Source organism: Syngnathoides biaculeatus, chromosome 7, assembly GCF_019802595.1.
Source record: "Syngnathoides biaculeatus isolate LvHL_M chromosome 7, ASM1980259v1, whole genome shotgun sequence".
Taxonomy (NCBI): Eukaryota; Metazoa; Chordata; class Actinopteri; order Syngnathiformes; family Syngnathidae; genus Syngnathoides; species Syngnathoides biaculeatus.
The window spans coordinates 19,831,864-19,847,321 of record NC_084646.1 but is presented as its reverse complement, the minus strand read 5'-3'; the positions used below and the strand labels follow the sequence as shown (position 1 = coordinate 19,847,321).

Below are 15,458 nucleotides of genomic sequence, written 5' to 3'. Positions count from 1 at the left end.
AGATGTACAGTTATATTTCTGACAAATGGTTACTTGGTTGCATTAATCCAGAGTTATTCAAACATTCGTAACTATGTAGTTTGCCTGAAGGAATGCAAATAGATCAGTAGACGCCCCCCAACAACAGGTTGTCTGTCAGAGTGAATGCACAATTTATGAACAGCTATTTGTGATCTCAGTAAATCAGGACCTGTGTTTTTCTCTTATTACTGCTTTTCCAGCATTTTTTTAAACAAAAATTTGCACTTTGCAAAACCTTTTAGCTTTACGTGCATGCCATAATGATTATGTTCACAAACACCTATTTAAAGTCTGAATTTGCGTTTTAGGAAAAAGAATGTTTGTTATATCATAAAATGGGTTTTAAATTTGTACCTTTCATGCGTTGACATTAGATGAGCAACACTAAATAGCAAAGTTTGGTGATGGACCAGTGCACTATTTCTCTTCCCCTTAAGTCCTTAACATGAAACATGTTCGTAAAAGTTCACAAAGTACTCCAGTAAGGAACATAGCATGCTCAAAGTAGAGGACCAGTTATCTAGCTCATGTTGCCAATAAATGAACCATTGACATCATGGTTTTTATTGCACAAGAAGAGCAATTACCAGTATATGAAATTGTTAATCGATGTCCACAATGGTAGCTGCTAGGCAAAAAAGAAAAAAAAAATCTGATCTGTAACCTTTGGACTTTACACCGATCTGAGCCTTGTTGCGGGTCTTTTGATGTCAATTTACGATCACCCGGATTCGTCAAATCAAACGCAATCAGATACACGATTGCACTGTGGCCATGATGACAACAATTAATCGTGCATGTGTAGGTCAAAAGGGGAAAAAGAATGTGAGGAAAAACGTGGTCGTTGTGGTTACCGTTACTTGGGATGTTCATTCAAGGATTGTTTGAGGTATATACACATACTTTTAATACGATACAGATCACACGCAGCCAACAAAATCTTATGTAGCCTAGTAAGCTAGTGCTAGCACTAACGGTTGTATGCGAACAAGCCGGCGTTATGTTGAACCATTCTTTAAAGTTTCGGTGTGTGTGAAGTGATTTCATTACAATTATACTATACACTGAGTTGATCGTTGATATGGGGAGAAGGCTGATAATGAGCATTTTATGCCTAATTGGTTGATCGGCTTTATTGTCATAATTTGCTGATTGATTGGCTCTGCAAAAGACATTTGGGGGATTCAAAGTTAAAGAAGGACTTTTAGAAAAAAAACCCTCATGCGGTTCATATTAATTATTCTCCACCAAATCTGTCTGATGATTATTTCAGTTTCTGTGAAAACACATCTTTTAAACTGTGAACAGATGGTGGTCGTGTAGTGAATTGCTAACTGACAAATGCAGAAATATCTCATTTGAATTACCGCCGTCTTCGTATTTTGAGAACAAAAAAATGTGAGGGACTAACTCTTCTCTTTTAAAAATGGGAAATGTTCCCACGATAGATTTGGCATTATATTATGGCATTTTTGAAAGCCATTTGTGCTGCCTCACCATTTCTTCTGACCTCCTGGGATGCTTGAGCATCTTCTTCCGTCCTCACTCATTGAGTCTTTTTTTTAACCTTCATGCTCAAAGAATATCTCGATTCCTTCATTCATATGTCTCCTTATTCCCCCGACTAAAAAAAATACAGAAACCCATTTCCTGCCTTCTACCAGGGTTTTTTACCTAGCAGATTGTGAGATTCAAAGACTGTCAGCAATGGCTATGAGCTTGGGTGTGTTTACATGTTTGTGTTGCCTGGAGTGGGTGGCTCAGTACTCATTCAATGCACTTAGGCAATCTACTAAAATTAGTTCACCAGTACTATTGTATTACTTTGACATTTATGTCACCCAAAGGTGTAATTTACTAACAAGTAGATCATTTTATTTGACAACGTGAGAACAGATCTAGATATAATGTCACAAATCGTATGTCATTTTATTGGTTGACAGATGATAATTCTAAACCGGGAATTTACGGTCAACATTTGCAAGTTTCACTATTCGCTCCTGTGTTGTAATTCCGTTTTTTTAAGGAATGTCAGTATGATATACCTATTACATTTACTTATATGATTACCAAATTCTCATTAAGGTGTTTTACACACCATTCTGTAGTTGTGGCATTTTTGTTCGTTTTTTTTTTTTTTTTTTAAATCAATAAATGATAGCACAATTATTTTTAGAATTTGGATTCATAATTTTTGGGACTCACCAACAGTTTACTCCTTTAATAGAATCAGGTCTGTTGAAGACCTGGTTGCCAAATCAAATGACTTGTCATGGTGGGTATTTCAGTCGCTGAATTCTTATAGTGCATGGCGATAGATACCACAGCACTCTTGTAAACGTCAGTGCTGCTGGCTGCTTGTCAGGCCTCAGTGATAACGTTTTGTCAGTCACGAGTCACTGGTGGTTTGATTTTCTCTTTCCTACAATGTACCAGGAGGTTTTAGCATGGCAAAGAGAAGATATCAAAATAACATTACCATGGCTGTGATAGATCATGTAATTTCTCTTGACGTGCATCATTTTATTTTCTCAGATGAAAAGCTGATTATACGATGTTGCATTCTTGAACCCCTTGTTCCTATGCTTTGGTTCTGTTGTGTCATACGGATACCTCATATGAGGCTTTATGGACCAATTAAGGTGTTTTGCTGTAGGCCTTTGGAATTAAGTACGCATTCATGTTCTGTTATGAATGAAAGATGGAAAATATTTGTTGGTGTGTTGTTAAGGTGAAAAAGTACTTCGACCAGTTGTATTTTGTAATGCTGCCGCTCGTTTGGATTTACATAGTTAGCCCATGTGCTATTCCTGTGATTGAGTTCCTGCACAGACATGGCTCCCATCAGAAATAGAAGACGCACATATTTATAAAGGACATGAATGGAGAGACACCTGTGGGAAACATGAAACACATTGTGCCATACGTCCCCTTTGGAATTGGGAGTGTTGACAAGAGTTTGACGTGTTTGTCTGCTTTGGAGAAACATGACTCGATCAGTTCAGTATAAAATAATCCATGCCTAGAACAGGCGAATGATGCTGGAAAGAAGTTAAGGACTTAAAGTGCTTGAAGTTTTTCTTTGGAAATGGTTATAAATAACAGTAAAAAAGATTTATATAATTGACAATCAGAAAATGTCAATTTAAATTTAGGAGTTAAGGTTAAACATTTTAATATAATTTTCCTGTAAATCAGCAGTTACACTGATGATATACTGAGCTAACATTGAATGTAAATAACAAATATTTCAGAGTATCAGGTTTATGTAACACCCGATAAAAGCTTTCTTTTGTTCCAAAATACTTTCATTGGCAAGGACTGAATTGGAATCACATTCCTGTGTAAAAATCAGAAGCACATTTACTAACAGGCTGTGGGGCATACTTGGAGTACCCAACCAAATTCAATTGAAACGCTCTTCAAAGACCTTGAGTACAATTTTCAACGGTTTACTGAGGTTGAAGTACACGCCTTTGTATATTGTGCCAAACTGTGATTTTAGACAAGCAAAGACAAGCAGGACTTTCAAGTTGAAGGGAGGACTTGATGGGCAGATATCTTAACCATCACCACAAATTGGTCTACTTGCGTAACTGACCACAGGTCTCAAAGTTCCTCCTGTTTGGAGGCAACATTTGCATCTCGTCATCTTTATCTTTGGAAACTTGGATGATATTTGACCTGTATTTATACCATGAGCATTTACAGCACACATGCCTCCTTATAGTGTCCTATTGGTTCAGACTTAATGCTCAGGAAGGACCTATTACAGGCATAGATGATTCTATTCAGCCTTTGACAAACTCTCTGCGCATCTTGGAATTAGCAAAGATTTCCCTAAACTCTTGGATTTTAGGAATCAAACATTTGTTCAGAAACCAATTTCTGTTTGTGACTTACAACCAATACCAAATTTTCTTCATTTCCTTTCAGCTTTTCCCATTAGGGGTCGCCACAGCATGTCATCTTTTTCCATCTATCTCGTGCATCTTGTTCTCTAACACCCACTGTCCTCATGTCCTCCCTTACAGCATCCATCAACCTTTTTTTTGGTCTTCCTCTTGCTCTTTTGCCTGGCAGCTCCATCTTCAGCACCCTTCCACCAATATACTCACTCTCTCGTCTCTGAACATGTCCAAGCAAGCAATATCCAATCTTACGTTCATTTAACATGTTAGGGTGCTGTCCCCAATGATATAGACAGACACAATGAATCTTCTTGAGAGATGCTACCCAAAGATAACATCCTTGAGCCTGGGATGCTGCTGCTCCTTTGCCGTGAATTGTGGATTAAAAATGGTATTAAAAATATGTGAACATGCCTCTAGGAATGCTTGAATTAAAGTCTTCCTCCCAAGCACCGGTGACCACGGTTCCCAACATTTAGTTTTTATAATACACATGACGCGATCCATTGTTGTTGTGGTGGTAATGAGTGTATCTGGTCGCATTTTGAGTTAACAAGATAATAAAAATAACAATGATCATTAGAAAATGGGACGTGTTGGTATCAGAATACAAGATTTTATTGCAGTAGTCTGACAGTTTAACCGTGAAAGAGCAAATCTGTCTTCTCGTCTGATCCAGCATTACGTGTTGTCTGTCTCATGCTTCGGAAATGTTTTTTTTAAATAACTTTATTGACCATCAGCTATTTACTGTACTACGTTAAAAGACACGCAAAAAAATACAAATAATAATACTATGATACTAAAATAAAATAACTTTTGGATTCAGATACATCGTGCAGGATGGCAGTTTGGAGTAAATGTCTTTTGCGGAGCCAATCAGTGACGATCAGCAAATTATGACATTAAAGCCGATCAGAATAAAATGCTCATTATTGTCAGATTCCAATCAGGAAGATAAAATTGGCATCAAGTCCAGTATCACCAAATGCAGTAGGGCTTAAATTGCACAAGAAGAAGAAAATGGGGCAACTCTAAATCCCTCAAATTATGTATGGAACAGAATGGTAAAGTGGTCCAGGGGTACATATAAAGAGTTGGTTTTACTCAAACACCATTTTGACATTGAGGACTTTAGAATAAACAACTATAAACACTGGCCCCTGCTATGTTTGCAAATAGAGCTTGATGGTCAGCCATCATCTGACATTTTCAGGAGCCCAAGTGGTGGAGTGCTAACTGCTAATTTTTCCGTTTCTCCCAAGTTGACAACACTCCTATCACTATGGAAGGGGTATAAAATAACGGGACCTTTTATAACCCATTCAACATTATACCAAAAGCTCATCCTTATTCTCAAAAATGTATTTTAATTTGTTTTTTTTTAATAAGCTCAACTGCTTAAGGGTTTTGATTACTGTTTTTCTTATGCCCTTCATCATCCGGTACTTGTGTCCTTTGGGAGGGTCATTGGTAGGCTTTGAGACTTACAGTATGTAGCACCAAGGCCTTGTTTATGCACAAGTCTGAGGATTATGTAACAAGCAAGGCAGTTAGTGGGACTGTTCCTTCTGTATGTTTTCGAGCGGAAGCCTTGGGAGCTGTAGGCACACCTATTAACGACTTGATTTTGTCCTATAAAAATAAAACTTCCAACCTCAGACAAAGTATCTGTCATGTAAGTTTTTGTTTAGTCTGTTGTCTATACTTGGGCCTCCCCTTTTGGTAGACAACACATTCAACAATCCTTTTGTTCATAGAAACATATTAACTTAGTCGCAGCATCCTGCATTTGCCATGGTTAACTTCACGTTACATTGAGGACAGCAGCTGCTTGTGAAGGTTATTTATTGAACAAATGTTTATAATCATTTAAAAACTTCCAGGTAATGTCCATCATCTTGATACATTTAAAAAACTTCATGTCAATGTAAAAAAAAAAACTCATTATCCGTACTTTAGGTATGAGAGTGTGTTGAATTTCAATGTCGCAGAGAGAAATTTCTTGGAAAACAAACCTTATTTTGTTGTGTATAAAGTGCATTTTTCCCCCAAAATATTGTTACCTAGTATGCGTTAAACATGGGTATAGAGGCAAACTTTTCACATTTTATAAATGTTGCCATCTCGTGGTTATGACAAATCTGTACACTTTCATTCCAAAATTCCACCGCCAGCCAGTAGTTATAAAAAGGATATCCTACACTTTCTTTCCAATATGACAGTGGTATGTATGACTGCTTATATGTACAGTTGTGCTCATAAGTTTACATACCTTGGAAGAATTTGCGAAATATCTTTTTTAATTTCCTTGTGATTATGTTTTGGTTAATGATAATGCATTTCTGAAATGTTTAATTTTAATCCCATTAATATACAATTAAATGTTTTGCCAGGTCCATCATTTTTCCTTAAAGAATTGTACCAATCTCACAAATTCTGGCTGCATAATTAAACATATGACCACAACTGTGTGTTTACTAATTTACTAAATAAAAATAGTGCTGTGAATTTAAAAGAGCAAGTAAATTAACATAGGATTGTGTTCAAATAAAGTCCTCAGCCTTAGACTTTTTTTGAAAAAACTCAAAATACAAATACTTTGTTTTGATCATGTAGGCTTGGCCAATAAAGCTGATTCTGATATAGGTAGAAGCAAAATCACAGATTTTAAAAATGCATTACACATCAGTAGAAAGGTTTTCCAGAATTTTTAGGTCAGCTTTTGGGGATGCGTATTATACATAGGTGCACATTATAATTGAGAAATTGCGGTAAATACAATTTCAATTTAAGACACTTTGCTGATTCTAAAGAACAAATGAAACTTTTTTTCTGATTTTAGTTGCTATCTACGCCAATTAAGGTTGACCATTGTTGGAGTATGAACGATTCCGGTCCAGAGATCTTGTTTCAATTCCAATTCCAAATAATCATTGATTCTGATTCATTTTGGGGTTAGGTGCAAAAAGCGACCTTTTTGACATAGAAAGCGACTTCTTGGCTCTGATGTCTATGTGAAGAGACCATTTTAATGTTTTCTCACAACATTTATCAACAATTTAACTTAGTTAAAAACAAATAATATGTCACACTTTAACTTGAATCAATCAAAATGATGATGGGATGAGAGAGCAATGGGCACAAAAACAGCTGTTTTAATAGTCATAGTCCAATTTTTACAAGTCTCTGCAATGTTTTAGATTTGATCACAACATTCCTAGAAAAATCACAAGTTCCCTTCACTGGTAGGCTAATTTTAAAAGTGGCCCAGAAACTACGCATATGACTGTTGGGGGTTACCTGGTGGTCCCAGGTGCCATGTTGGTGATCCTACCACGGTCTAATTTTTTTCTCTAAATTCCCTTCCCCTGTTCACATTTTAACAACTTTCAGTGGACATTGGGTACACAGTGATTGCAAAGTGCTTTTAGGGGTTCTCTGTTTCATAAAATATATGCCCACAGCCTGTGGTGCAAAGCGGTTCTTAAACTCTATAGGATTCCGCTCATTCAAACCTCTTTCCTAATTTGAAAGGCTGGTTTGCTCACCCTGATTCTGTTGTATTTGCAGCACCTCTGCCTCCGTTGTATTTATGTAGCAAAATAGGCAAATATGAGGGGCTCTGAGGCCCCCCATTGAGAAACTGTCTCGTTGTTACCTGATAAGTTCATCATCAAGAAGCCCAAGTCAGACTCAACCTGGCTTTTTTGATTTATATAATCTTTTGTCATTCATTAATTACATTTTCATTTACATTTTGTTAAAACATAATCAACACCAGTTTTCCTTACCACTTATCCTCATGAGGGTGTCGGGTTTGCTGGAGCCTATCCCAGCTGTCTTTGGGTGAGAGGCGGGGTACACCCTGAATTGTTCGCCAGCCAATTCCCAGGTACATGTAAACAACCAACCCATTGCACTCACATTCACACCTAAGGACAATTAAGAGCCATCAATTGACCTAGCAATGCATGTTTTTGAGATGTAGGAGGAAAACTAAATCCTACGAGAAAACCCAAATAGACATGGGGAGAACATGCAAACTCTACACAGGCTATGTCTGATTTGAACCCGGGTTTTCAGAACTGTGAGGCAGATGTAGTAACCCATCATCCACCATAAGGCATTACAAAAAAAAAGCTTGTGGTTCTGATTTCCCGACTGACCCTAAAAATTTCCGCCGACGCTAACATTTTTAAACCACATAATAAAAATGTCAAGGGCGTGGTTCCCCACGGCCACACGTGCACTTGCTGCGCCCCCCAAGAATGTGGAAGCACGGAATAAAGTCTGGTATTTGACAGCAGTCATGGTGGGAGGCGGCGTGGCCTTGTGCCACTTCCTTGTGCACGCTGATTATGTTGTGTATTTAAGCCTTGTTTTTCATCCCACTTGTCGCTAGATCGTTGTGTGGAGTATATGTATATGTGTTCACAAGCGTCAGCTAGCGTAAGTGCCTCGTCCCATGTCATAGGTCACTGACACATCAAGTCAAGTTACATTTTCAGGTTTTACCATGTCCGATTTCTGACATTGTTTCATGTTTTTTGGACCAAGCCTTCACTAATTTTGGTCTTGTTATGCACGAGAGAGCCCGAATTAACAAGAAACTGACGGCACCAGACAGAGTAAAAATATTTGGTTTAAAAAAAAAAAAAAAAAAAAAAAACTACCGACCTAGTCCTAAAATGTAGGAAATCGAAACCACAACATTTTCTTTGGCCTAATCATCACAAAATGGAAATTAGTGTAATTAGCTGTTAATGTTTGAGTTTTCATGAACAAACCGAAGATGTGTCTGGTCTTAAGCACATGGGAATAATTTTGATAAATATTGGAAGACGTACTTTGAGTCATAGTCATATAATTGGAAACTTTGCTGACATCATATGGTGATGAGGCGAAACTGCACCTTGAAGATAATGGAAAAAGAGCAACAGTGAGTCATCAGCGAGCGTGCTCCTCTGTTGATGTAGTCCCCACCCTCCCACTATTGTTTTGAAATCAGGTCACTGTTGGAGGGGCCGTTATCTCTCAAAGACTGAGGTCTCATTTATGCAGCTGCCTCCCCCCACTGGGAGTATTTGTATGCTTTGGGACTGGAACGCGTGTTGGTCCATCTGTGCCATAGATTGTTGATTAATGCGTCGCCATGGTGAGTCGTGATGTAGTGGCATGTCCTTGTCTCATGCCATACTTGTGTGAAGTCTATTTACAGTGGTCACCTTGTGTGCCTGCAGGTCACGTGTCCCAAAGAGATGATCCCCAGAAAAGTTGGTACAAAACCAAAAAGCTTGTAGAGACAAATTGCCATGGATGCCTTTAAGTACTTTGTGCAGGATCTTACCGTGTCGTGTCACAGCATCACGCTGGCTCTGACACAGATGTCTGGCTCTAGAGGCACTGGCCTTGAGGCCGGAGGTGTCCACGCATGGAATGTACTGAAGGTCCCCGTTGGAGGATGCGTGCGTGGATGCCGCTGCAGTCGACAGGGCAGGCCCGTGTGGAGGTCAGCGCAGCAAGGGGTCCTTATATAAACCACCACATGTCTTCCCTCTTGAATAGAATGTACTGGGTACTTTGTTTTTGTTGGAAACGGAATGGTAACAAATTAGACGAGGGAATTTTGTCTGCCTTTAGCCAAGAAGCATTTCAATCACAATCCATCTCTCTACTTTCCTTATCATTTGTCCTCACTATAGTCTCGGGGGTGCTGGCACCTATCCCTGCTGACTCTGGGTGAGAGGCAGGGTACACCCTGAACTGGTCACCATCCAATCACAAAGTGCACACAAACAACAAGTCCCACTCACATTCACACTTATGGGTAATTTACAGTCTTCAGTCAACCTACCATGCATGTTTTTGAGATGTGAGCGGAAACTGGAGTAGCAGGAGAAAACCCACAAAAGCACGGGAGAACATAAAAAACTCCACACACAGCCAAGGCTAGATTTGAACCGAGGTCCTCAGAACTGTTAGGTAGATGTGCTTACCAGTCGTCCGGCATGTCACTGTAAAATGATCCACTGATGCATAAGGGAAAAAAAGCTACTCAACTATGACACAAATTTGCTAACCAGTCGCCCACCATGTTGTCACCTCAATCACTGAAGTAATTTAAATCAAACTGGTGTGTCACTCGCTTGTGTTACAAAACACATTTTCTAGCAAAGTTGTTTTCATTCTTCATCCCACGTGTTTGGGGGAGAAAAAAGGCTGGAATGTGTTTCGCTTATCAGACTCTCAAATCACACAACCTCTGTGTATTGTGACATATTTAACCTGCTGTTTCCATACATGGTCTTACAAAAAATCCTCAGGTGAAATGAAAAATGAGATGTTATTTGTCATGTTTCATTTCTCATGGTTGCTTTTTCTTTTCAAACCATACAAATGTACAAACTCAGAACAGAACGGGCATTTTGGAGACAACAAATTGGTCAAGTGCGAGTGATCTAAAAGTGTTTATTTTTGTTCCCATTTAAAAATGGAAATGTTCTAAAACTGAGGACATGCATGCAGTAAGTGTTCAAATTTCCTTGTTGACAATGTTACACCCATTCTCTATTGGTGCTGTTTATATACAACAGTGGCACGGAAAAATGGAAGCTTTTACAGGCAGTGTGAGAGGAGCTCATCTGCTACAATTATTAGCATACACTTAAAATTTACGAACACTACTACTGCTGCTACTAACCTAAAGTGCACCAGCTGTCACATTTACATTATTTTCCAAGACACAATTTCCACATAGTGTGTATTTGACAAAAATAACCTCATTTTCACATAAGGCTGTAGATATGCTTAATTCCATTCCAATATTTATTTAGCGTGTTAATGTGGTTGTAGTTTACATTGGTGCACTGCATAGTACTGAGAGCTGTTACAAATAATCATGACATAACTCAGTGATGTCACAGTGCGCATTATGCAATGCAATTTTCAAATGCTAAATACCTAGTGCTAACCCCAGTAATAAAAGTATTTAATATATATCTTTGAACATGTCAAACTAAAACTAAACATGATTTCCTTTAGTAAAAGCTGAATTTTATATATTAATGTTTTGCATTTCCTCAGTGAGTTTAACAACACCTACCAAGATTAATGCATTTTAATACGGGTTCATTAAACACATTGACACATCTTCAGAATGCAGATTTTTACATCATTTCAATGCTGAAAATATTTTTTCATACAAATTGTGGGTTTAACTGCTAAAGTAATTTATAATTTGAGATCCACATACATTTACATACTCTGTTACATCGTGTCATTACATATTAGAAATTGGCTACAACTATAATTACATTTAAAATGAAATAAACCCAACCCAGTGTTATGTCAATGTATAGCGAATTATGTAAGTCATGACCCGAGCAACGTTGTTTGTGGCATGACAATAAAACAGTTGTCCTTTTGAATGGAGACAAAAAAGGGGACGTTCGATCAAAGACTAAAAATTCACGATTGTCCTCGGGAGTCACAGTGGACTGTCTGTCAAGCTGCTGAGTAAAACGCTAACCTGTCCGAAAGAAATCCGTTTCGGTGTCCGGTAGGCGTGCTGCGCGCTGAACTCCGCCCCTGTGTTGACGTCCGACGTGCCCAAGCGAGCTGCCTTTTTAAGACAGCCCAAATCTACCAGCTGTTGAATGCAGACAGCGAAGGAGCTGCTGAGCGGGAAACGGGAGTAGGTGAAAGCTAGCTGGAAACATTAAGAGCTTCTAAAATGCGCTGCACAATGAACTACAGCCTATCGTGCTCGCCGGGGTCCTCAACTTATTCCGGACGCTTGAAGTCCTATCGAGCGAGATGCGTCAGGTAAAAAAAAAAAAAAAAAAAAAACAAACATATTTTTTGAGACGTCTTTCTCCTTTATCGTATTGTATGTGTATGACTTTTTTTAATCATTTGTGCCGCGCTCGGTATAACCCGAAGCTCCGTGTGTGCACGCGCGTGTGGGTCGTCTACGTGTGTTACGTGCTATGGTCGTGTAACGCGCTCGATGTGAGCTCCAGCATACCGCGTGTTGTTGACGATGTTGAGCAATGCTCACATTCCAGCACTCAAATTTTAATTTAGTAAATAACCAACCGTAGTTGTCATTTGAATGACTCTTGTGCCATGTCTCACAACTAGTTAGTGGCAACTTTGTCTTATACTGCAATGATTCCCAACCTTTGAGAGTATGACACATACAATATTTTACATTTAACTCTTACAGCACGTGAGCAAACAAACTGTCACAAAACGTGGATACTGTGGTTCATTATGGATCTTGAGCCATCTCGTTGAATTAATTGAAATGTGGGGATTTCCTGAGGAACCGATAATAATTTCACAGCACCATTGTCACCAATCAGTGCTCGAGTATCCCAGTGGGACAAAAGAATATTTAACATTAGATATCACTTGTCAGAACACAGAATAAAGATGTCAAAAAAAGTATATACAGTGTTTTGAAATAATGATGAGCCTGTCTCAACTGTATTGTAAATCTGCATAGTCCGAAATTGGGCCTGTTTATTTAACACAAAGCTAATATGCTTGCGGAATTGAACTAAGTGACAGATGATTCTGTTTATGAACAGCTGCAGGTCGATACAGAGGTTAATTGTACCTTTTGGAATCTAGTAAAACTTTAATTATCCCATCTGCCATCACTTCCATTGATGGATAAAGATAGTCTTTGACGTAAATACATTTCTGAGTAATTAAATTAAATTGGATTTTTTTTTCCCCAGTGCACACTTGACAAGCTTTCACACGACAATGGTTGGGAGTTAAGGTTTTAAAAGGCTTCGTCCTTTTCCAACCTCATGGATTTCTTCTGCGTGTTTATAACGGAAATTTGATGGGAAATTTACACAGAAAAAAATTCTAAAGGTCCATTAAAGGCAAAATTGTCCATATATGGAAATGTAAAATTCCCCAAGTACCTTGCAATTGGCTGTCAACCAGCCAAGGGTGAACCCTGCCTCTCACTCAAAGCCAGCTGAGATAGGCACTTGCGACCCTAATTGAGAACAAGTGCAACAGCAATTAAATGGTTGAATGGACTCAAATATCTGTGATAATTAAATTAGTTAACCTGGGCTCTGAAATTTTTCATTTTATTCATCCTTTAATATGTGGCAATACTTTTGGGTTTTTATTCCTTGCCATTGGCTGTTGACTACTTGTTCTTTCAGTCACGACCCACAGCTCGTGACTATAGGTGAGTGTAGGAACGTGACTCAACTGGTAAATTGAGCTTCGCCTTATGACTTAGCTCCCTTTTCACCACAATGGACAGGTACAAAGTCTGCATCACTCCATTCTTCCGTCACTCGTGAACAAGACCCCAAGATACTTGAACTCCTCCACTTGCAGCAGGATCTCATCCCCGACCCGGAGAGAGCAACCCACCCTTTTCCGACTGAGGACCTTGGTCTCAGATTTGGAGGTGGCGATTCTCATCCCAGCCGCTTCACACTCGGCTGCGAGTCATTACAGTGTGTATTGGAGATCATGGTTTGATAAAGCCAACAGAACCACATCATCTGCAAAAAGCATAGATTCCATACTGAGGTCACCAAACTGGACCTCCTCTATGCCTTGGCTGCGCCTCAAGATTTTGTTCAAAAGTTATAAACAGAATCGATGACAAAGGCTCACATTACACTCGACCCGTATGGCCCAACCCACAGGTGGTGAGCCCATGAGAAGGGCAACTCTAGTTACATGATCTTGTATAAATAGATTAGTTTTGTGTGTGACTTCATGTTTGAGTTGACTGAAACTTTGATGGAACTAAACTTGATATAATTGTTCCACAAATGTTAATTACTTCTGGCCAGCCAGGCATGTACGTTTTTTTTTTACATGTACATCTTAAAAAAAAAAGGGGGGGGGCAACCTTGTTTTCATTGCGGACTGGTTTAAAGTAAGAATTTTTTTCCCTTCACAAACCAGCTGTCAAGGTATGGCGTGTGTGTATCGGCAAGTATGTGCGTGTGTGGGCGTGTGTATACACTTCTTATGTCCAGTATGCGCTGTAGTTAGTTTTGTCTTTGTGTTTATTACACTGTCACTCTCCCTACAGAAAAGCCTGCTTAAGATTGGATGTTGGAAATGTCAGCAGCAGTTATTCAGTTGATCTCTCTTTATTTCAAAACCTTCAGTTGTTTGTCTTTTAGTCCAGGATGGTTGGTCTTGGTTTTGCTTGCTTGTCATCAGAGAATATTATGCAGAGGAGATTTAGTGTGGTGTATTTAAGTAGTAGTCATGATCGTTTCTATTAAAGGAAACTTTGTTTTTCTTTAAGCTATAGGGTCGTCTTCTGGCTCCTCAGGTGACGTTTTTCCTTTTGAAAAGACACTCTCCAAAGATTCATTTTTTTACTTATTTTTGCTAGTTTGCAGACTTACTTTTAGTAACGTGTCACGTAACCCAGAAGTGCAGTCTGTTTGTTTCGTTAAAAGAACCAATCTTTTCAGTAAATGTAATTAACTGAATCAGTTTATGAAACTACTCGTTCTTTGAGCTTAGCTGCCACCGTGAGTGAGTTGGGTGGGAGTGGAAACAAAAGTGTTCTGTGGAGTCTTGATGTGTCAATGCAACATGAAGCTATTGCAGCAGAGAAAATTTGCTCAATTTTCAAAATAAAGCACACTTTACGTCCAGAACCCAACAGACTGGAAATTATGTAAATTAGTCATCATTTCTATGCGGTCCAGTAACAAATGCCTCACAAACCGGTACTTGTCCACGGACCGGGCATTGGGGTTTTACATGACACAACTATTTCCATGTCATTATTTAGCTTGCTTTTTTGACTCCTAGCAAAACCCTCAATCAATTCATTTTGTGTCACTCTGTGTCACACTTTGTGTCACGAAAATCTGGCTGAGCGCTGGTTGAAGGAAGTGATATACCGATGCAAAGCATGTAATAAGTTGTTTGGTTTTCATGTTTTTTTTCTTTCCACAGTGCTTCCGGTGCCAGCGTCGTTGCCATTGACAACAAGATCGAGCAGGCCATGGTGAGTTAGCCCCTCACACACACACAACCTTGCAAGTTGGGTACACTTGTTCTGAATTTTAGCATTTGTTTTTAAATGAGAGGAACAAATTACAAGGTGCTTGCATGCAACTCTAATATTATGTAGACTATAATGATATTGACACCGACAATCGTGAGTCTCTTGCCCTAAAACAGATGTCTGTCTTAGTATCAAATTTGACCTGGGATGCAGCATTGTACCACAGGGAAAATACTAAGAAGAATAAATTAGTCATAGAAGAAATAGATGAAGCTAGGCTCTCTTATTTGGTTGTTACGTCACAGTTGGAAATTATTGTTTTCATTATTATTGTGCCATATAACTCGAGAGACCAGTTATCCAAACTCAACACAACCAGTCGTTTCTCTATAACATCCAGAATCACGAGCTTCAGGTCTCTTCTTAATTGGCTATGTGTTATGTCACAAACATGCCCAAAATAATATCTTATTGAAAGTATTGAACAGGTTTTAAAT

General features: G+C 38.8%; 1 protein-coding gene across 2 annotated transcripts in view; it reads left to right on the top strand.

Annotated features, from left to right (window-relative positions):
• The window catches only part of tsc22d2 (TSC22 domain family 2), a 33,485-nt gene that overhangs the window by 15,532 nt on the left and 2,495 nt on the right, over nt 1–15,458 (top strand). Inside the window, exon 2 of one of the 2 annotated variants that reach the window (XM_061824239.1) lies at nt 14,910–14,961. In XM_061824239.1, the coding sequence (XP_061680223.1) occupies nt 14,910–14,961 (52 nt within the window). Of the gene's footprint in view, nt 1–9,175; nt 9,905–14,909; nt 14,962–15,458 lie in introns of those variants that run through there. The other variant, XM_061824241.1, reaches the window with a different exon arrangement.